Source organism: Colossoma macropomum, unplaced genomic scaffold, assembly GCF_904425465.1.
Source record: "Colossoma macropomum unplaced genomic scaffold, Colossoma_macropomum, whole genome shotgun sequence".
NCBI classification, from domain to species: domain Eukaryota; kingdom Metazoa; phylum Chordata; class Actinopteri; order Characiformes; family Serrasalmidae; genus Colossoma; species Colossoma macropomum.
Genome location: NW_023494798.1, coordinates 12,116,053 through 12,140,466, shown reverse-complemented (window position 1 = coordinate 12,140,466; position 24,414 = coordinate 12,116,053). Strand labels below are relative to the sequence as shown.

At 39.5% G+C, this 24,414-nt stretch overlaps 1 protein-coding gene across 1 annotated transcript in view; it reads left to right on the top strand.

Moving 5' to 3' along the window:
• necab2 (N-terminal EF-hand calcium binding protein 2) overlaps positions 1 to 24,414 on the top strand; it is a 135,842-nt gene that overhangs the window by 5,761 nt on the left and 105,667 nt on the right. Inside the window, exon 2 of the mRNA XM_036585522.1 lies at positions 6,516 to 6,540. Within this exon, the coding sequence (XP_036441415.1) occupies positions 6,516 to 6,540 (25 nt within the window). The remainder of the gene's footprint in view (positions 1 to 6,515; positions 6,541 to 24,414) is intronic.

The window sequence follows — 24,414 nt, the reverse complement described above, 5'->3', positions numbered from 1 at the left end:
TCCTCTCCCCCTACTCTCTAGGATTCATTTGCACAATGTTCTTTCCATCCTGACATTCACTTTGCATTTACTCTCATCTGTGTCTGTGAGCACACTCTCCTTCTCTCTCCTTCTCTCTCTCTCTCTCTCTCTCTCTCTCTCTCTCCCCTATCTGTCTCCCACTGTCTCGCTGTAGCAGGGTTGTTGGTGATTAGTCTCTGTAACTTGTCTCACTGAGCTGGTGAAGATGGAAGCAGTCAAAGGCTTCACCACGATGCTTATACTTGCCATTTCCTCTGAGTGCAGGGAAATGCAGCCTTCTGTTTATTTACATACCACACTCGAGCTGTAAGGGTAGACTTTTGTGGCTCTTTGACAATCCTTATGTATTATCACTATTCATTAACTATTCATTACTATTCTTTAAATGATTTAATATTGAGTAACAGTGTTATACATTGAATTACATTCGATTTACATTCTGTGTCAAATGACTGACTCTGACTTCTGACTGTTTTGTGTTAGTTTTGATGTCAAGAAATGACAAATACATTACACAAATGTAAGGGATTTTGTTCTTCTGATTTTCGGGCTGATATCAGCAGAAAATGCTAAATCATATTTTGAGGGGAAAAAGAATGATTCTCGGCAAATGCTGTAAGAAATCAGTAACACACTCTCACACTGTGTGATGTTGTTAGCTGTGTGTTTCTTCCTGTGGGGAAGTAGAGTGTTTGAGTAGTTTAAGTATGATAGTGTAGTTTGATGCTGATCTTTAGATGCCCTTTGCCTATTTCATGGAAAATCAAATTCTCCTGATTTTTAGTGTATGCCAACACTGTTAAAGTTTGAAAATGAACTACCAAGACTACCAAGTTTTTGTCTACCGACTCTATACAGTCCATATGTAGACAATTTATTTTTTGCAGACAATTTATTTATTACAGTTTATTTTGAATTCATTGTTTTTGTGATGTCACAAAAAACAATACATTTACATCAACTACCTGTACAACTTGTAGCATGTTAACCTATACAATTGTAGCATGTTAACCTTGCCCACTCATGCTGAAGTTATAAGAAGTGTTTCCACCTCTATTGTTTTTCGACTGAAGCAGAATACAGAGCAACAGATCAAAAGAGAGCTCATTTACATAGCAGTCTTAAAGGCACAGTAACAAAAACAACCTGTTTAATTCTAAGGCATACAAAGAAGTTGCAAAATAGTCATATTAAAGTGAATTATGGCTGTTTGTAGTACAGAACCACACACAAATGTCACAAGTGGACATCAGTATAAGGAAGTAAAATGCAGGATATGGGCCTTTAACTGGAGTGCTTCAAGTAAAATAGCTCATTAAAGCTTAGAGCTTTTAAAAAATAAAAATTGGATTGGTATCAGTATTGGCAGAATGTAAAAGTCCTATTGTGCTATCCCTACATACACATTCACTTTTCATCAAATTCAAATCTTAATAAAATCTTCTCTTCTACTTCTACATGTAGTATCCATTGACTGTTACAGTCTGCGCTTCTGACAGAATTTCTCTGGATTCAATGAGCTAGGCGTGAGAAATGATTAATGCTGAATTACACTATTCTTTTTTGTTATTATCTCTGATAACTGTGACTTCTTAAGGTTAAAAGCTGCTATTGAAACAGCAGTAAAAAATCTAGTGTCAAATGTTGGTTAAAAGCTTAACTCTCAGCAAAGAATTGAGACTGATTTATTACAGTCCTTGACTGCTATTAACTCCTACCCCATGCACCTTTAATGAGAGAGACTTATTTGTATCATATATTGTATGAAGTTCTCTTTTGTCTCCACAGTGTTCTCTTTTGTCTCTTTTGGTCAGCCTAATAAGAATGGAAGCTCCAGCTTCAAACTAGAGTGCTGTTACTTATAATGAGAGGTTAGACTTTGACCTTACTTAGATAATCACATAGAGAATGTGTCACTGTGTTCTACAGACAAAATAGCATGTTTAAGATTGTTAGTTCTGAAATAAGACTAATGTGCGATGATCACTGAGCCCCTCATCTGAATATCAGTGTAATCAGATGTAATAAGCGGCCCAGTTGTTTGTGGCTTTTATCATGAATGGCACTTTTTATGACATTTGATGTCTCTTCACATTAGCCCTTTTCACTTTTGGGTCACCGTCCCCGTTTTCACCATCACAGTGAAATCCCTCTTCTGAAGTGAAGCCAAACTGGGTCACCTACATTATCTTCCTGCACGGCATCAGACCTGACAAATGCTTGATCAGACAAGCCTTCGTCTGCCACCGTCCAATTTTGCCCCAATTTTACACACACTCACACCTCCAGCTCGTCCGTTTCGTTTGAATGTGTCAGGTCAGCCGCCGTAACGCACGTCCTGTTATATGAGTCAGGGTGATGGAGCCCCGCTGTGCTACTGCCTTGGCCTTCTGTATCCATGCCAACCTCAAATTGCTCTCTTCAGACCTACCTGAATGTACGGTCATTTCTTTTTTTTTTATCCGATCGATGGAAGGTCTTGCGATCATTTTAATCATTTATCTGACACAAGGAAAAGGACATGAAAGTCATTAATGTTTAAAGCACTTTAAAGTACTTTTAAACTTTTTGTTCATGATAGTGCTTTGTACTCCAGATTTGGGATCATTTTGGGCACTTTTCTCCTTTCTTTCAGCTTTCTCGGATAACTGGAGGTTAGAGGTAGGAGCCACTAGAGGCTCCATGAAACAGTCTATGTCCAAAAGCTTGTAGACACCTGATCATGCAATGTTTCCTCTGAAATCAAGGAATTAAATGAGAGTTTGTTTCTCATTTGCTGCAGTACCAACTTCTCCTCTGGCAAAATTTTATGCAAGGAATATTACTGTGAGGATTTGTTTGCATTCTGCCTTGAGCATTAGTGAGGTCATTTTGGATGATTACTCTTGGATCCCAAATGATGCTCTGATTCAGTGGCAGACGTGGTTTTGGCAAGTGGGAGGGCAGTGTTGTTATGCATCACGTTAGCACAGCGACCCAGACCCTGCTGCCTTGCCCTATCCACACTGTGTCACTGATGCTAAGTTCCACTCTTCCATAGCACCCCTGCTGTTTTTCAACAAATAACACTGAATATATGAAAACTCCAAAGACTGAAGTCTAGCAAACAAGACATATTAGTACAGGCCTTTAGCCACAGAGCTGAAATATCATAACAGCCTGAATAATCAAAATACATACAGTAGTAACAACCTTACCAGACTGGTAAATGTGAAGATACTACAGCATACAAAACTCCTTTGGAGATACTCACCAAAACTGTTTTTGTCCTATTAAGAATGAATTATGTCAACTTAATATTTCATTTTTCAACATGAGTTTTCTCAAATGAATTTGAAATTAGCCCTTCAACCAGCAGGCTATGTTACAATAACTGTGTTTACTAAACCTGGGGCCTGAAGCTTGTGATTGGAGAAAATGTTGCCAATCATTTTAAAGCATGTTAATTTCGCCTAGCAACAGTCACTTGACTGGTCAAGAGCCTTTTCTCTCAGAGACAGTGTTTTTCTGCCCTGCTGATTGGCTAATGGTAGAGCACTGACTCTGATAGAGAGTTCAGGATTCTCAGGACACTGTGACAGACACCCTGCAGCACAAACAAAGACCACAGTGACAGTTTCTAGCTGAGGTACATCATTTATAAACTAGAATTAATTCTTTCCACATTACATATAGTTTTACAAACATATGTCATAATAAAAATGTATAGATTTAGTAGAAAAATAATTTAGTAGGGAAATAGTATTTCCTTTTTGTTTGTGGTAGCCATTAAGGCAGTGACCCATTACTCATAATGGATGAAACGCCCCTGGTCCATCTCATCCTGGAGATATTGGATGGAACTCTGTTACTCCAGAGAATACAGTTCCACTGCTCCACAGAGCAATGCCTGTGGCTTTATGCCCTTCTAGCCAACGCTTGGCAGTGGGCATGGTGACCTTAGGCTCATGTGCAGCTCCTCCACAGTGTCCCATTTTATTGTCAGTACTTTTGTATAGAGATTATACAAGCCGTGGGTGCACAGTTCAATGCCTGTGTCAGCTACGGGTGTGCCGTAAAGTGACTGAATTCACTAATAAGTAGGACTGTCTGGATACTTTTGGACATAAGGTGTATAATAAAATACTTATAATTACCCATGAAACTAATTAAATAATGAAACATTTATACAGGTTTCTGGATATCACTTCTATTTTTTCACCCAGAAAATCACAATACTGTGTTGTTCTCTCACCCCTACTGGTGATCCTACTGATCCTGAAGCTTCTGCACAGCAAGAACCGCTTTGTTTGAGCAAAATGAAAAAGACACTAACTGCAGGTTTCATGGGCCTTGTAAGATAAATTGTATGTAAGACAAATTGTATGTAAGATGAATTGTATTGATCTGAGTCTGGCTCCAGAGCCCCCATCCAATGCTGGCTTCTTACTGTAGTAGGAGAGAAAAATGTGGCCACCGGAGAGAAAAAATGGCACAGTAATAACTGGTATATCATCTGGAAATGTAAAATAAATGCCTTTTGTATTTGGTTGTATAGCTTTTCTGTTTATTCACTGGTAATAAGGAATAGCTGTTGGTGTAAAAAAAACACATGCATTTTGACTGGTTCCCAAACACCACTGAATCCCATCGTCTGAGACTTTTGTCTATATGAGCCGATTAGGTTTCTCGGTAGAGTACCATCAGTCTTTTGGAACAGAGCTGAACTGTATATTGTACAGAGGTGGAAAGTAACAAATAACAACAGCTCTCGTTACAGCATTTGAGTGCACTTTCCTGTGCTACTGCACTTTCTTGACTTGAGTAGCATAGTGATTTTATTTTTACTGATTTATTTCTGATGAGGTATTTAAATTTGCCACTTCATTCGTAATATTAATTGCCACCAAGCAAGTCCAAAATGAATAGGTGACTATGGAACTTTTGTGCAAAATCGTCTTCTGTAATTGCTCAATATTTTTATATAGAAGAAAACATATAAGTGCATAAAATATTTCAGCACTGGTTTTATTTGTCAGGGTTTTGAACTCCACTTATAACGGTGCCTCATGTACATTCATGGCATTAGTGAGTGTGAACAGCTTCACTCAACCAATGAGCTGATCGGCTCACCAACCAATCAGTACTCAGTAATAGTAATGCTAGCATTCTACTGCACTAAATCTGTTTGCTATAGAAAAACTGAAAAATACTGGTAAGTTTTCTGAGATTCTTTTAATGGAATACCTCCTTCTACTTTCCAAAATTAAAGGAAGTTCCCACAAAAATGGCTGGAACCATGCTTACTTTTTAGTTTTTAGCTGTTTAGCTCCCCTCACCTTCATTCATTGAGGACTTGGTTGTGGACGGCCTCTAGTGCAGGCATGTCAACCTGGGGACCTTCCGGGCCAAATGCTGTGGACATTAGCGTTTACCTTCATCTAATGCTCTAAATTCAGTTCATGAAGACCTTGCTAATTAGCTCACTAGCTGAATCAGGTGTGTTTAATGAAGCAGTGTGCTGAAGTCTGTGGTGTTTTGGCCCACGAGGACTGGAGCCTGACACATGTGCTCTAGCGTTTCACAGTAGGCCTAGACAATATCTAAAAATGTGAAACAGCTAGGCTACTGTGTTCTTTTACTGTTTACTTTTTACCTTGACATTTTACCATACAAGCAATATTAAACCTAAACCAATCACCTAGATGTTCAAGTTAAGCTAATGGGTCAACTTAGGCAGTCAGTAAACATAGTGAAACCATGAGCACTGGACCTACTTTCTGTAAGATAAATTCACTTAAAGTAGGACAGAGTAATCAGGGTAATTTTTTTCAGTAAAGAGCTTATTTACTCTAACTAGAATAATTTTCTTTATTAATACTTTTACTTGTATTCAAGTGAATTCGCACTGTGGCAGCAGTAAGCAGGGATTTTCAGTAATACACCAATACTGTAATACATGTGCAGTGCTTTCACCGTGTGCATATGTGGGCACATTCACACACATCAACAACCGCTCCATTGCACATGGTTGCACAAATCGAAAACCCCAAATCAGCAGGGACAGCAGTACAGAAACAGCAGCACATACAGACAGAGCATCACCCATAAGCTTGAATGAGTGTGAACACAAAGCCCAAGGGCTTAGGGATACTCACATTCAGTGCCTCAAAATGACCCTATAGTGGATGAAATTTTTAGAAGTAATGATTTTTCTCTCTCTGCCCATGTGTTTTAAGTGCTCTGTTTCACATGTGAGTGGACAGTATAATCAAGTTTCTGCTATAAAGTGCCTCACCTCTGTCTCTTCGCAGCTGCCCCACATTGATCGCTGGTATATGAACTGTGTTCTGCATTAAAGAAAACAACCATACAGCCATCTTTGTGGACGTAGTTGTATTATGAACTGAGATACAGCAATGGTAGTGCGAATTATTGTTAATGTAGTAACATCACTTTATTGCATTAATGTTATAATCATATCATAACAGCGTCTCTTTCTGGTCTCCTTACAGATCTTCCGGAGAGCTGACAAGGATGGTGAGTATGAACTGAACCAAGCAGCATCATTCTGAGTCATTTTCATTGTCTTTACTGTCTCTGGAAGGCTAGATTATTTATTAAGCTGCTTATGAGTTACCAGTTGCCTATATTGCACTACTGGATGTAATACTCCAGAATAGAGAATCATTATTAGTAGCATGTGTTGTTAATTGCTTAATATGTTAAATATGGTAGCTTGATAGTATTTGTACCCATATATTGTGAAATAGGCATGTTTTCCTCAATTCTCAATTCAAGTGGTGTGTATTCCTATTCCTCAATATAACTTGTATACATTGGAATGAAATGTCGTTCTTTAGGCCCCAAAATGCAACACACAGCAGCAACATTTACCTGACTCAGTGCTTATTACTACCAAGCTGGGAATCAATGCTGTTTAGCCAAATATAGCATGAATACATATTAAACAGTTAGCACCATATGCTATTGCCAAAGCTTTGAATGGTTCTCCAATATGGTTATATCCAGGTAGCACTACCTAGTTTCAACTGCATTTAAATTAGAGATGTGCACAGGTAATTGAGTACTTGGTTAACCATTCAAGGTGCAAGTATTCAAATACTGCATCACTATTCAGGTGCGCTTTTAATTTCAGCACAAGCTCAAATATACAAACTAATGATTGAATGAAATTGAATTATGTCTAAACAGAACCGTAAAATGCTGAGGAGGACAGATTTTCTGCAGTCTTAACAGCAAAAGCTACATGAAATCTGACTTTTTCCAACTGAATTCAAGCCACATTTGTAGATGTGACTCAGTTTGACCAGTAAGACTGGATTTAATGTGTTTTTTCTTCATTCAGGGCATGGTGGGTCATGACATTAGAATGTGCGACAAGAAAGTCAGCAGTGTGTGTTCACATATTACAGCTTAAACACAGAGAGTAGAAGCTTTTAACTGACATTTAAATGACATTTTTTACTTTGTATGTTGTAAGTGGGCAGTGGCTGCTTCACTAAAAGATTTTAACTTAAAGCCTGTCTGAATGTTACTGGTACAGCCTGTAGCTTGTTAGCAGTCTGTTGACCAGATCAACCTACACTAATGTCACATTCTGTTCATGCCATAGTTAATAAAAAGTAAAACGCTATTGTATAATATAGTGTAACCATTCTACCATCTAGTTTTCAGTTTAAGTTAAGTGTTACGTTTGCTAAGTTTTGCCCCTACTTGGTCAGCGTATGCACATGTGTTGTTGCTACAGCAACCAATGCGGATATGCAAGCAAATGCGACTACAGTCTAAGCCTTAGAAATTAGATTTGGTCATTTGTAGCTTCAAGTCTGAACAGTTAGTCTAAAAAGTCAGATATAAGAAACAAACCCAATTTGCCCTGCTGTGTGAACAAAGCTGTGTGCTGGGCCACTACAAAACACAAGTTTTAGACCGCTTTGCCCATAAAATTTAGATTAATTGAGAAGACAGATGTAGCACGGCTTTATTGCTAACTTAGCTAACTACTCTAGCTGATGTTAGCTAACTAGGCTAACTACTCTAGCTGATGTTAGCTTGGTCCAGAAACTGCGGAAATGTAATTCTCTGACAAATTTCTCTGAGAAAATACCTTGTGTAGAAGATGATGAGTCCTCATCAGCTTCCAGAGTTGTACCAATAAGCTGTGGTTTCAGCTCACTTCTGAAGAGGCAGCCTCTGTTACTCATCCAGCATCAAAACTACCAGTTTCCCTCAGCTTTTTGGAAAAATGTAAAGTTTTTAAATGTATGCCTTTGCCTAAAAAATTTTGTGCTACAAACACCAGAGCTTCCATATACTCCCACCCTATGTTGATTTTGGCCGAAGTAGCTCTTATTTGGCACTTTTACCTTCCCATTGCTAACTGGATATCCGTTCTTTAACTCTTGTAGATATTTGAATAGCACAATTGCACATTTCTCATTTAAAGCAGTATTATTTATGTCCAACTGCTTTCTTTGAGGTAAAACAGCTCAAAATATGTGTTTTACAGAACAATGCCAACTTCTTGCTAGGAGGGTAGCCAACATATTTGCTAACAGCTCTGCTATTTGAAACAGAATATTTAAGGTTTTAGAGTATTTGATGTAACTGAGTACTGCTAAATATTAGGTAGAGTTTCAGTCCTGTCAGACATGCTTTTTTGAATGATATTACATTGTGATCAGTTTTCACTCAGTTCCTGAAATTGAATCAGATCCAGATGTCTGTAATTGAGACTATGCACATGCTAACCACAAGCAAATGGAGTTCTACACTGCATTAGGTAATTGCCTTACTTAAGGGGTGAGATTTGTTACCTGTGGCATTGTCACAGCACTACGCTAAGCAAGTTAACCGCAAGCTCTGCTGTTTTTCCCTTCAGTTCATGTTAGCCTGAGAGCCTTTTAACACAATTGAAGAAGACTAACGAGCCAAGGCCTAAAAGACGACCATGTCTTTCTATCCTAAATGGCAGTGTCTTTCTATCCCAGATGACTGTGTATTTCTTTAAAGTTGTTTAAGCAGGAAGAATACGTCAGGCCCCTTTGTTTATTACTGCTGCCATATCTAAAGTTTTCAGACTAAATAGGAGGTCTGGAGTCTTTCCAAAGTTTCTCCTTTTGTTGCGTTAGTTCTGCTAAATTGAAGAGGGGGTGAGTGACAGTTAGAGAGGCAACAAATATTAGATTTATAGGGGTAAAATGCCATCTGCCTTATGCCTCTGCTGTTGATCTTTCAATGGTAAGTGACTCACCTTATTGTTGCTCTCCTCAAGCTTTCTTTCATGTTGCATTTCTGCACATTTTCCATTCAGATTGTTGCTCGTCTGCGTAATTTGATTGAGGGATGTTTTTTTATGATAATTGAATTGGTGCTACAATTGTAAATGAATTCGCTAATTGATTTTAGATAAGTCTCATTATGCAAATGAGCCTTTTTCATCCTCATGCATATTCTGCGTCCTTTTAGATCGGTCATCATTAGAGAGAGGCACCATGGCAGGTTATAAACTCTTTAAACCGTTTATGGGAAAATACATTTCATGCATTATTACTGTAATTCGGGGATTATGGCAAGCAAGAGACTGTCAGCATGGCGCTCAGCTCCCAGCAGGCTCCAGAGCCGTTTGTCTGTCATTGTCACCACACAGTGTCAGAGCCAATCTCTTAGGACTTTGATTCATCTGTGCTGGTGTTTATGCAGAAATCTCTGGACTCGGATGAAACACATCTACAAAACCCTTTTTGTCATTGCTGTTCTTTCACCGGCATAAGCTGAACAGAAAAAAACCCAACTGTGACACCAGACAAGGCATCTGTGTTTAGGAGGCCGTTTGGAGTCTATACAATTAGTGGAGGAAAAATTCCTTCTCTATAAAGCACCTTGTTAAAGGAAATAGTTGCTATTTGATGTGTGGTGTTAGCGTGTAGTTATTTTTAAACCTCTCTCCTGGGAGCGACTCGGTGGTGGTTTTAATGAGAGTGCAAGAGAGAGAAAGAGAGGCCGAGAGAGCTTGGGGGACTGCAGGGAGATGGGTGCCAGGCTGTGCCAGACGTTGGCTTTCAATCACAAAGACTGCAACAAGGGGTCCCGGCTCGGCAATTTTAATTTGCCCCCAACTTTTAGAAACAAGATCATTCAACTCTAGCATTATTTACCATCTTTTCTTTTTGAATAGTGTCAGATTGATAGCCTGTGAATCGAATTTCAAATCCTGGCGACCCAATCTGTTAGAGAAAAGGAAAGCAAATAACACAGCCGGTGCTGTCTCTCCACTTTACTCCCAGTGCGTGCAAAGAGTGCAGTGCATTCAATAAGAGAACTGCATGCTAACTTCACCTTAGAGCCATATATTGGATGTGAAATATTGTTGGCTGGGACCCTTAGGGTCATGTGGAGATAACTGTTAGTTCATGTTGCACTCTTTAAAAGAGAAAATTCAAGTCTGGACCATTTTTGGCATGTTCTGCCACATGTAGGAGGCATATTTTTTGGTGCCAAGAGGAAAGCCCTGGCTGGCTTTGCACGGTGAAATTATAAGGCAACTTTTGTTATTTGAAGTCTACCTGAAACTGAATAGCAGTTCAGTTCCACAATGTAAAGTGTCCTGCAACTCATTTGAAACAGTTGCAGGTGTCTCAACTTCATGGAATGAGTTTAGTGAAATAGCCAGTCAAAACGCAGATAACACATCATGTGATCATGTCCAAGGACATCCAGTGATTGATTTCACTGGATTAATGGACAAGCAAATAAAAAAGAAGATAGTTTATTCTATTCTATTCTGACTTTTTGCAAGTTTCCTGAGCCATGTCACCAAATGTGAGTTTCACAAAGCTAACCAGCTGTGTTAACTAGCCAGCTAACAGTAACAGCAGCTATTTAAATGGCTGCTAATGCCACTGTTTATTCTTCTTTAGCCTACTGTTATTGTAATTTACGTAGATAGATTCATTTCCTCCTCTCTTGATGGGCCCTAATTTCACACAGAGTGCAGATGCCTTTGGGATCCAAATGATTAATATTTTTATAGCAGGGGACACAGAGTGGTCCACCATTAACTTGTTGTGCTTCTAAGACAGAATTAGCCAAGTATGGTATAACCATAACTGCTACTTAAACATTCATTTGCAAAGGTCTTATCTACAAACAACAGATAAAACACTTAAATATATAGTAAAAAGCCATAGACAGATAACATTATATAAAGGACAAATACACTGTATGGCCAGAAATATGTGGACATCTGACTGGCAGACTTGTATGAGCTTGTAGGACCCACCTTGTAGCTACAACAGCCTCCATTCTTCTGAGAAGGATTTCCACAAGATTGTCTATGGAGACTGCATGGCAATGTACTTTTTTATATGTACGATTTTATACACCTCTTAGCGATGGCTGTGGCTGAAACACCTGAACTTAATGAGTAGGAGGAGGCCATATAGAGTAGATAGATATAGAAAAAACAGAACTAGAAAAAAATATACAAAGATAATAGTAATGCTGCAAATATGCAAATTACACCTATGACTTTATAATAGGAATAATATAGTGTATGAAATTTGTCTTCTGGTGTAATAGAATGTGTTAAATGCAGCTTTGGTTATTTTTTAATTGCTCTGTGTAACTGTGAGGTTGCGCAGAAGTTATGTTGCAGGCGACTCACAACATGGAACTTGTACAAAGATTTTACAGTGTAAATTATTACCGTAAGTTATTACCATCAATTTGCAATATTATTTAAAGGGCCCATGTCACTGAAAAAAAGGATATGATGAGTTAATGTAAATGTGAATTTTGTTAAAGTTTTTAAAACATATTATTCACTTGCCAGTCCATGCAGTTCATATATGGAAACTGAGCTGCTAAAACAACCCATTTTGAATTCATTGTTTTTGTCATGAAAACCAACACATTTACATATAACTGCCTATACAGCTTAAAGCAGTTTAGCTCCACTCATTCATAGAGAGTTTAAATGCATTTAGTAATCTGATAACTGCAGAAAATCAGATTTGTATAGTAATCCAATCTCCGTGTTTACATGCACATGGGTAATCAGATAATGGGAAAACTCTGGGGTCTACATAAGTCAGGCAGTAATTGGATTTCTGCTTTACAACCAGCCAATAAACTGACAGTAAAACGTAACGTAAAACTCAAACTTCATGCTGCAGCTTTTTTTAAACATTGCGTCACTTTACCTGAAAATATGAACATACATCATCTAGAAGATGACGAATATTCAAATCCTTCATTTCATCAAGGATGTAGTTGGTTTCAGCATCGCTCTAAAAGTGTTTTGTTGCTGTCTCGCTGGTGCTTTGTTAAACAACGATTGCTTATTTCCAGTACCACAGTCTGTTTTTGTATGTGCAGACTAAGAAATCCAAAAGAAATTTGGGTTAGAGTATACATGCGCTGAGAAATCTGATTACTGAGCTAAAATCCAGCTCTCTTTATCAGATTTCTTAATCAGACCTTACTCTGATCTAAGAAAGTGAAGTATGATGTTTATATGACCACTTGAATAATCAAATAACTACAGAAATCAGAAAATGATTGAATTATTAAGTGCATGTAAACACACTCGTTAATGTCATAATGACTGCTTTTTGAATGGAGCAAAGGACAGTACAACCAATCAGAACAGAGGTCATTTACCACTCTTAAAGGCACAGTAACAAAACCAACCTGTTTACCTGCAAGGGATAAAGAGAAAGGTTGGAAAATGGTCTTTTTGAGGATATGGGCACTTTAAATGCAATTACATAATCAACTATGTAGTTATTTATACACTGAAGTACTTTCACATTAGATCTGCATTCTGTGTCAGCAAGTTTAAGTCTGCATTTCTGACTTCTTTCTGCTTTTCACTGCCAAATAATGACAAAAAGTAGCAAAAGCACACAAGATATTTTCTCTTTCTGTCAAAAACAGCTAGATACCCCAAAAGCATTTCATCAAATTGGAAGCACAATAGAATACATCCTCTTCTAGCTATGAATACAAATGTGGCATTGATTGAAACTTTAGACTCTGCAGTTTGAATTCACTTAGCATTCTGCACAGAATGGAATTTCTCTGCTTGTTTCAGGGAGGTACGAATAAGAAGAGCTAAATAAAATTACGTCATGCTTTGTTTTCTCTGCAAATTCTGGGAGATAAGAGTCTTTTGTATCTTTTCATTGGAAGTTGTTATTGCAGCCTTAAGCAATAGTGCAGTGGCTGCACAGGAGAAGGGGAGTAAATTATAACCTGCAGGCCTTTGACACTAAAGCAGCTTCTTCTGCCCACCATGCAGGGATCTTAGCATGGATGTTTTTGGCCTTGGGTATAAGGCTATACCGCTGCTCTGCTGTTAGCAACAAAGATCATTCTCTTTACTCACTCTTAAAACGTTACTGGCTACTAGTTACGGTACCATATCAACCGTAAATAACAGTAAGGAGTCAACTATATTCTGTGTGTCTGTATGCAGATACATATATATATATATATATGTAGGAAATTGTATGAATACAGTTTTTTCCCTTTAAGGAAAAGTTTAGGAAGTAAAAACATGTTTCATGCTTAAAGAACTGCATCTGAAACCCCATGTGCTCCTTTGGAAACCTTTTAAGAGCTCGTTTGGTTGGGGAGAGTACAGAGGAGGTGACATCTCCTTTGGCCCCTAATCGTTTATTCTGGAGTGTTCTGGCAGGAGGTGCCACACCATTCCCTGATTAGCGGGTCAGAGCTAGCAGGGCTATTGACACCAAGGGCACGGTGACGGTGCCCTGAGTGACCCAGCAGCACACCCGCTCCAGTATTTCACCCGTTTTAATGGAGCTGTTGCGTAAGAGAGAGGGAAGGGTAATTATAGACAAGTAGGTGGTAATGGAAATGTAATTGGCGTCTTTCTTCTGCTTTAGATTCTGTACACAGCTTCCCCGAGCAATGTCTCCCAGCAGAGAGAGTGCAGAAGGTCAAGACAGATATTATTATTGCTCAATGGTTTAAAGAGAAATGCAAAATATAGCTGTGTGTGTGTATATGTGTGTGTGTGTGTGTGTGTGTGTGTGTGTGTGTGTGTGTGTGTGTGTGTTTGTGTCTTGGTTTACTTGTGTAAACCCAATTATAATGTTTAGATTTTTGGAATAGTTAATCCCTGGGTTTGTACTGAAAACACAAGCCTCTCTCTCTCTCTTTCTCTCTCACTCTGTCTCTCCCTCTCTTTATCTATTTCTCTCTCTCTTTTTCTCACCTTCTTTATCTCTCCTCTTACTTTTTCTCCCCTCCCTCTTTCTCTTACTCTTTGTGTATATCTGCTCTCTCTTTCTCTCCCTCTCTCTGTCTCTGTCTTGCTCACTCTTTCTTTCTCCTCTGCCTGCCTCCCTCTCTCTGTCTCCCGTTTCTTATACTCTTTTTATCTGCTTGTCTCTCCGCTCTGCCCTTTTCTTTCTTTCTCTTTTTCTCTCTCCCTCTTGATCTCTTTCCCTCTTTCCCTCTCTCCCTCTCTCTCTTCTCCCTCTTTCTTTTTCTCCTCCTCACCCTCTCTGTCTCTTTTGTCTTTCTTTGTCTTTTGCTTTTGTTTTGGCTATTTGCTTTCTATCTTTTTTTCTCTCTGCATCCCTTTCTTTTTTCTTTCTTTATCTTTCTGTCTCTCTTGCTCATTCTCTTTTTTCTCTTTCCTCTTTCCTCTCTCCTCATCTGTCTCTCTCTCTTTCCCTCTCTGTCTCGCCATCTCACTCAAGCCCCTTTCTCTCTCTGTCTCTCTCTGTCTCTCTCTCTCTCTCTCTCTCTCTCACTCACTCACTCTCTCTCTCGCTGTCTCACACAAGCCCCTTTCTCTCTCTCTGTTTCTCTCTCTCTCTCTGCTTTCTTGTCCTGTCACTCTCTCTCTCACTCTTTCTCTCTTTCTCACCTTCTTCATCTCTCTCTTGTTTTTTCTTTCCACTGTTCCACAGGCTCTCTCTGCAAATGAATGTTTACGTGCACTCTCAGTGACAGTAAACAGTTTGACAGTAACCTCTCTCTCAGCATGGAAACAGCACGACTCCCCTTGCTGCACTTCTTATGAATCATTAAAGGCGGATATAGAAAAGGCCTTGTTGGAGAAATAATGTTATGCATTTGTTTTTGTGGTGCTGAACTGGATGGTGATTTGAGTGCTGCACTGCTGCAGGGAGTGAATTTGACCAGAGGCCTGCAGCGGCTCTGAAATGGGGCATTTTGGACGATACACAGCGCGGTACTCTGAAGCCCCTACCCGGTGTTTGCGGTTATGCATTATTCCAACTGAGTCTCATTCATTATTCATGATGGTCAGCGTACTGGTAGAGGAGTATGTGTGCAGTCAAAGTGCAGAGGAACACTGTCACTACAGTGTGACACATTCTGTATTTTCCAAATAAGTTGTATCTTCACCCTGTTCATGTTTCTGCACAGTGCTCTAGCCTTTATACTGAGTACAGTGCAGATGTGGGTCTCATGGGAGACATGCTCGCTGTACTGTTCAACAAACAGTGCTGTGAGTCACATTTACCCACTGTATCAATACTATTTTTAACATGCCCTCAGTGACTTCGCCTCACTACACGAATGGTCGTAGTGCTTACATACAAAAGTGACTGATTTTTGAGAAATCCAGACATTATGTAAACTTTGTGAATAATTACTTTTACTGGCTTAAGCTGCAGCTTTTCAGTGAGAACCGTGGTGCACTGCCTTTGTTTTTTGTTGTTGCTAACTGTGTAGCATGCCAACCACACTTAAAAAGATGGTTCTTTAAGGGTTCTTTAGTAAAGAAAATGGTTCTATATAGAGCCATGAACACCCAAAAAATCCTGTGCATGATTAAAGGGTTCTGTGAAATGTTACTTCAGATTGATGGAGAATGTGTTGTATATGGTTCTATATAGAACCTTTTTTGAAAAGAGTTCTATATAGCACCAGCAAGGGTTCTTCTATTATTGCAGGCTTAACACTGTAACAATAGAAGAACCCTTTTTGGTGCTACACAGAGTCAGAGTTCAAAACCAATTTCAGACTTTTAACTGACTCTGACTTTAGACTAAAATTTTGCTTTGAACGACTGTATACCATAATTCTATTTATTTTTATTAAAACAAATGATTGAACATCAGTTTTACCACTAACAAAACAATCATGTTACTGCCAAAACTGACAATTTTAGCTAATTTGGAGAAGTCAAAAATACTAGCCAGTACATGACTAGCAAACACAGCTTTGAACGGTTGTGCACATAAAATCATAATATTTTTCATTAAAACATAAAAAGGTTATTTTAAATTATTTGCAGAATAATTGCAGAAAATATCTGTTTCAGTAGTGACAGTTCATAATGTCACACACTGACTTTAAGACTTCGAGACACATTTTCTTCAAAACAATGGGATCTAACTGCTCACCATGTGGCCACAAGGAACAGGGATGCAGTCTCACATCCTGCTCTAAAATGCAGGGACGTGGCTAAAACAAGGCTCCGCCTATGAACTAAAACTCTTTGTGTTTCAGTAGCAACATGAAAATGTGGGACAGCATTTTTTATTTTGGGTTTTTAGGTTTAAATAGATCATAACATAATCCAAAGGTCTAAATGCTCAGTAGTTTTAAATGAGTTTTTAAATGTTGGAGTGGTTTGAACTAATTCAGTAGAATGGTCCATACAAAGACAATGTATAAGAGGACACATCTCTACCTCTGCTTGTAAGTACATATTTCTCCTCATAACTACATAACTTATATATTAGTTTTACATTAGTTTCTGAATAACTTATAGAACATTGTAGTTGTTACTGTAAGGCTTAAGATTTGTAATATATAATAGATATAATATAATAGATAGACATAATGAACTTTAATGGGATGAAGGGCACCGTTTCTATACACACACATGGCTGTCCAGCAGTCCATAACACCTAGTGTAGTGTTCTCTGTAGTGGTCATTCTGTCCTCAGTTGTGGTCAGAGTTATGTATTATTTAGCCTCCTCGGTGCTGCCATTCTGCTCCAACTAGAAGCTTCACCTGCAGCGCCTCAGTTTGAGCCACAGACGGCCATTTTAAAGAACAGCTCTCCTGGGAGAGAGTCAAAGCTTTGACACACACTCCCACATATACACACACTCACAGAGACCCACAGATCCTTACCATCTGCTTTCCACCTCATACAAACACTCAGAAAGTATTGACCTCATACAGCACTGATGATATGCGCTATAATAGGACATACTTATCCTTACTCGATCCAAGTCCATTACATGCAGTATACACTGTACTACAGCATAATCGTACATGCACTGATATTTGTTGCCCTGTTGAACAGCGCTTCGTCGCACCCAGGAAATACCTGTCTAATGGCTCGATACTTTATGGGCCTAATTACTGTTTTTGATGCTCTGCAGATGTCTGACTCATTAAGGCTGAGGTAATTATTGTCACTCACAATGACAGGGAGACAACAGGCATTTAGGGAGGTTTATTTACCCTGGATGACTGTACAAATGCGGGGCTTTGACAGCACTGAAGACCCTGGTTCCCTGAGAATAACAGTTAAATGCTCTCATGCTCCATGAAATGATTCGTTTCTTCATAACTGGGCTTTCACTGTCGATGGAATAGTTAATGAGAAATCTACCCATCCTTATCATCAGGCAAATTGCCAAATAACCTTACATTGAGATACAGTGAGAAGGTAAATTTTAATGAATATATCATGCTGTCAGGAAAAAAAACTCATCTCTCCATTTTTGTTGTTTTTTGACATAATTGGAAATCACCAGCTGCCCTTTACAGAGTGTAAACATTTCGATATTTAGATATTTAGAATAAACATTTTCCATTAACTTACGTTAAAAGTTAAGAATGTGTTTCGCTTCTCCTGTAAAGTTACTTTCCTGGAGATTTTGTTTTGTTCATACAGCAAAGATTTTTATTGATTTATTGAGTAATCGTGACAGCTGTAATTCTATGCCCTGCTAACAGAGACATTTACTCTTCTCCTTAATGATGAACTGAAAGTGTATTCAGAAGCTAATGTTTAGTCGTAACTGCCGTTTGCAGAAATTGGGACTCTGTCTTGCTGACCCAGTCTCCAGGCCATGGCCATCTCAGGCCGCCGAAGTCGATATGGCATAATGAACCTGGTTGAGCACCACAGCCAGGTGTGAACATGTGTTCCTCTAACTGCTCCTTTGAGCTTCTGCTTTCCCAACTTCTTTCATTTATTCATACACTTTAACAAAAGCCTGCACCTCATGACTTATTCAGCACCAAGCATGTGTTGACGGAACTTGCGCTAGAGGTTTAAAGTGTCTGAGTGAAAGTGCTGACCTTGGATCAGTCTGTGCTTTTCATGCTTTAAGGAATTCACTTTTTTAGATGGAAGCAGCTCATGCCAGATCTAGATGGTCGAGATGGACTCTTAAAAATAAAGCAACCAAAAAGCGCTCTTTGGAGTGATGCTATAGAAGTGTACACTCCTGCTCTGAGATGCTTTGTGTAGTAGTCTGAAAACTGCTCTGAGATGCATTGTGTTTTCTCATTTCTCATATCAGAGTCAGGTCAGAGAGACTGGACTTTTAAAATTGGGCTTTCACACAAACCTGCACTGCTGCCAGCTGCCTACTGCCTCGGAGGTCGAGCTGTAAGAATCATTATGCTCTGTCTTCCTTCAGACTAGATTCGATGCGCTGACTCAGTCAAGTCTGAGACAGACACTAAAATAGTCGTTCGAAGATGCCAAAGACATAATGTCTGCAATGACTGCAGCTCTTTAAATGGCAATGGGGTTGATGTATTTGAGGGCTTCAGAGAGTCTTTAGTGTAGCAGAAATTTCTAAAAGTTTCTTCTGAAGTCCAGCTCAGGTGAGCTTCCCAAACGTTTTCATGCCAGCACCCTCATGTAGATGTAGTGTTTGCCTAGACCTGCTAAACCTTTTACTCGCTGTTCTTTCAATCAACAAATGCAACAACAAACATTATAAAATAATAAAAAACCATGCTTAGTGAAATTGTGGAACAGAAAGATAATAAAATATTGACAGCATTTTTTGTGCTGTATTTAGATGAAGTCCATTTAGCTGTTACCCTGTGAACACAACACTACATTTCATTATTATTTAGTTGAACATTACATGTTTCATTTTAATTTGTTCTGGTCCATGTGTGAGCTTCATTTGTGCTTTCAGCAAAACAGTCACTGGTACATCATTGGGAAATAACCAGTTGGGAGTGACAAATGGAAGTACTCTGTATTTGTTTTTAGTTGCATGTAGCTCACTGCAAGCAGCAAAAAATGGACTTGAATGTTTGAGCAAGGTAACCGTGACACACTGTAAAGTGGTTTCTGCTTCTAAGCATTTAACACTTAATCAACAATATGGCTGCGCAGGCACTCAGCAAATGAGTACATCATTACAAGTGAAAAACTGCTTATTGATTTAATTTAATATTGATTTTGTTTATTGGTAACTATTGTCCAGTTACCACCTCCTCCTTCAAGGATTTTGCTGTTTTTTTGGAAGAAGTTCTTGAAGTGCGTAAATTTTCTGGTTTTTTTTTCATTATGCACCAGTTTCTTGCTGCAGTAATTATGGTTTCAGTATTGTCATTTTCCTGTTTAGATCTTTACTTCATTTCCAGGTTCCTCTGTAAATTTGTCTCCTGCCAGATAAACAGCATCGAAAGTGTGCTAATGAAGCAGAGTGTTTGAGGAACTGCTGCATGCTTGAGACAAAATGTTGTATTTTTTGCAGAGCATGAAGCACAGCAGCGAGTAAAACATCAAATGTCTGTGGGGAGCCTTTTTAAAAGTGTTTGAAAATGGCTTGGGCACCCGCAGGTCCGCTTGAGACGCACAGCTCGCTCCCAGGAGCCTCTGCCTAATTAAAACACACTCCTGGGCTCCAGCTTAGAGATTTGGCTTGTTCTTATTTTCCCATTGTTCTGCTCCCCACCCCAGCCCACCCAACTCATTCAGTCCACCCCCTCTCAAAGCTAGTACTAATTCCAGATTAATTAGTTTTGGCCAAAGTTTGGTTTTAAGAGTGAACTTCACATGTGAATAAGATGAAACAGAATGTTGAGTATGTGGAAGATTTTTATTTCTGATTGCATAATCAAATGAGGATAAACATGTTGTGGATTAGTGATAAGCTGTGTTTAGATAGGCAAAAGTGACTGTGTGACAGGTAAAGACCAGTGTACATATAAACATAAACGCCTCTAGACACAATACACAATACATACTACTAAGTACTGTATAGACTGTACCCTAGTGGACAGGGAATACCCATAATACACTGTGCTGTTTATGAAGGAATGTTGTGATGAAGTTAGAAACTTGCCTCATCACCAAGACTGTTAGAACACTACCCCAAAAGACATTTTGCCCGTTAACATTACATGTAAATGTTCTTACCGGATTCCTATAGGACTGTGAGCGCGGGAGAACTCACCTTCTTAGGGGGCTGGATGGATCCTCAGTCGTCCTGGGTGGGGGTGGTGCATACCCTGTAAAAGAGAGAAATAATGTGAAGACAAATTCCATCTCACTGTGCCTACAGTAATTGAATGACCATGGTACCATGAAATGACATGTCTGAACTGTTGGTAGCTGTTGTTGTGCACATTGCAAGTGAATTGTTTCGTGTTGGTTTGTCCCAATCTAGAAAGAGGGAGGGGCTAGCACATAAAAGGGGCCAGCGGCCGAGAGAGGTTGTTTCCTTCTTCTGATTGGGGTTAGTTTGTGGAGCTTCGCAGCTCCGAGACTGTGAGGACCTGCCATGATGATTAGCTGGTTGGAGAGTGGTTGCCAGATATTAGCCGCAGGGCTAATGGAATCACTCAGTCCTCTGCTGTTTTAATTGTGGCTTGTAAATATTTCCTTTCTTTTTGCTACATTGCTTTCGAGTTAAATAAAAGAAGTGCACTGTGGACCTTGTGAGCGCAGTGTCCTCGTTGTAGTCGATCCACCCTTCGAAAACCCTTAAGCCATTTTCCTTAACCACGGCATCACAAATGCAACAACTGGCATAATGTTAGTGTACAAAGTAATTTTCTTACATCACAAATTCTGTTCCCTGTATTAGTGTTCTGTGTAGTTTCCTGATTGTCAAATGTAGGCAGTAGTTATTAGGAGACCATTTACTCAGTGACACTCCTTCATACAACAGTTAGTTCTAACTGCACTAACTGCTTTTAAAAAAGCATCCCATGGTACGTTTTTTTTTCACTGTACCTCTACCTAGTGATGCACGACTGGGTTTTCTAGAGTCTCTGACTCTTGACTGCTGCTACTTGACTCCTGCTGCTGGACTCCTTCCACTTAATATCAGCAAAGACAGCACCAGAGCCATTTATAAAGGAATATAGTAGAAATTAAACCATCCAAAATGTAGTTTATCCACTTTTTTGAGTTGTTACAGATAATATAATGTACATATAATGTGTATTATGAATGTGAATATGTGTAATTATACAAAGTTGTCAGATGAATTCAGATCTAATAGGCTGTAATGCTCTGGGAGCGTAGGCTGGGAGGTTCTAATAGACTGGGATGCTCTGGGAGCGTAGGCTGGGAGGTTCTAATAGGCTGGGATGCCCTGGGAGTGTAGGCTGGGAGGTTCTAATAGGCTGGGATGCTCTGGGAGCGTAGGCTGGGAGGTTCTAATAGGCTGGGATGTTCTTGCAGTTAAACACAAACTTGTTCCTGCATTACAAAAGTGTTTGTGAAAATGTACCTCAAGCCAATTAAAAAAAAAGGGTCAGCAAACTCCATTTCTACTCTCAAACTGAGTTTCCACAGCTACGCTGCAGTCCATGTGGGTTGCATTTCTAGGCTGCAGTGTCATCAAAGTGCTACTGAGGACCCACCTTTAAGCTTTAGCCTAGCTTTCGGAACACAGCCTCAGAATCATTGGCTAAGAGTTGATCTTAACTCCCAGATGTGTTGGAGTCAGAGTCAACTCTGTTGAAGTCGACTCCTCATCACCACCTGTATCCAAGGTAGTAGCAGTAGAGTTGCTGCAAGTAGCGAAGCTGTTAGTTTAACTCTGTTTCCCAAGTAGCTTTTCAGTGGTGAAGTTAATATGGTAGCTTTGATAAACCATACATCAGTTAATTTACCCAGAATATATAAAAAAGTTACATTGACCCTTGGTTTTGCTAGGCCTCTCTCTCCTTGGTTACTGAGCTTTTAATGGCACTGGTATATTGTTTACATTTTAGGCAGGTTTTTTTAGTAATCTCTCAGGAAGGAGTAATCTTTTGAAAAAGTAAAGTTTCAGGAAGGAGTAGATAAAAGTTCTCCTGCATGCCTTAGTGACCTCTCAGCAGTCTAATAGTGCTAAAAGATTACGGTCAGAAAGTGAGAAGCCTCATCAAATAGTAATACACATAGATGAGATGGAGACAGCAGTATTGTTCCTCTACCAGAAGGTTTGGAAATAGAATGATTGTATTGTTGCTGTTGAAAAAAAAACCTTGTATTGTAAAGTAATGTAAAAGATTTTATTCATTTTAAGCAATTTTGGACCATTTCTATTGGTCCATTCATCATAAATATTCTCAGAAAGCAAATGGTATCAAAGAATGCAAACTGAAAAAAAGATATGATGTATGATATGAGATACAGTGTTTAGTTCAACAGTGACAGTTTGCATTTAAAGTATAACATTTAGAACAAACAGTTTCTTTACTTATCAAAAGAGCGTATAAAAGCAGTAGAGGTTGTGTGTCATCATGAACAATACTGCGGCTGTGATTTGGTCAAAGGAACGAGATGTTATTGGCAATAACACGCTCCCTCTCGTGCTCTATTGCTTAAATGTAAGAGCAGGCACCTTAGTCACAGAGCAGCTCTAGAGGCGCAGGACCAGATAACAAAGTCTGCCTCGACTCTGAGATGAAGCAGCCGCCTCACAGCGCCACAGGGGAGGGCAGGCGAGGATTCCTGGCTACAAGGCAGATTAGTTTGGCAGGTTTCGCCAGAGCCCCTGCGAGAGATCACCTCCCTGACCCTCGCGGCCCACGCTCTCTCCTGCCAGTCTTGACAGCACAGCCGCCTGGCCCGAACACGCTAGGATGCATGTGAAGAGGGGAGCTGATTCGATCTGTCAGAGTCTCTGAGAATATCTCGCCAAGAAGTCTTATGTCTTATGAGCATGGAAGGCAATCCTCCGTTCTTTTTGTTAGCTGCGAGCTACTTACCAGACGACCACCTTTATCTAGCTCCCCCATGTACAATCCATAGTGACAGGCATCCTTTGAAATTACACCTGATTATCTCTTTTCCAAAGCAAACCACTTACTCTCTGTCCAAAAGTGGGGGAAAGGATTGATTGACGATGCGGCGCTATGGGGTGAGCTCAAAGGGAGGAGGGGCATGATCTTTTTCATTAAATGTCTAGGCCTTATAGATTTCTGGATCAAAGGACTTCAGGTTAAGAAGCCCCCTTTGAAGATTTTTTCCTCTTCTCGCGCTTTTTAAAGGTGCAGAAAATGTGCTCTCGCTCTCTTTCTCTCAGACCAAAGCTTCAGCGACCACACACTTTGTCTCAGAATAGAACACCAAGCCAGGAGCCAGCAATGCAGTCAGGTCCAACCTTCTGTCTGCTCTACTTCAACCCCACAGAACCTAATAGCAGCCCTGCTGCACACCATCATATTCCCACTTACCTGACACCGCTGCAGTGCTGAGAAAAGCCAGCGTCATTTGTCTTTCAAGTGCCAAACTCTGCGTGATATGTTAGCTGTCACTTGCAGTCGTCGTTCCTCAGGGGAACACTCACTGTACCGTCGGTGATGTGGCATCCGCTGTGATTGGGAAGGCTTGGAAATACTGCTGACAGCCGTAAAAGGCACCATCAGCTCTGTCACTCAGAAGGGAGAGAATGAGGTGCAGTCCCACCGGGAGCGTAACATATAGAAGATCCAGCTGGCTGCCTACCTGACTAGCTTATATTAGTGTGTCTTCCTGTATGTAGGCCCCTGCTACGCTGTCAGAAAATAGGTACTGTGCAGGTAATTTTTGCTCATCAAGGTACAAACAATATAAATGTACCCTTATAGGTACATTTCAATGGTTTTAAGGTCCAATTGTGTACCTTAAATAAGATTAGTACATATTTGTACCTTTTCATAACCTCATGTTATAAAACAATGGCTATGTTTACATGCAAGGATTTTCGGCAATTAGATTGAATACGTTCCGATTATAAATTGAGACTGTGTTTATATGCACTCTACTCAACAATCTGATGGAAATCTCTGTTTACCTGCACACTACAAATTACACGCAAAAAATTACACGCATGTGTAGAGTACCACTTAGTGTAGATGTTACCATGACAACCAGCATCACATGAGTCCAGTCAGAATGAGATGAG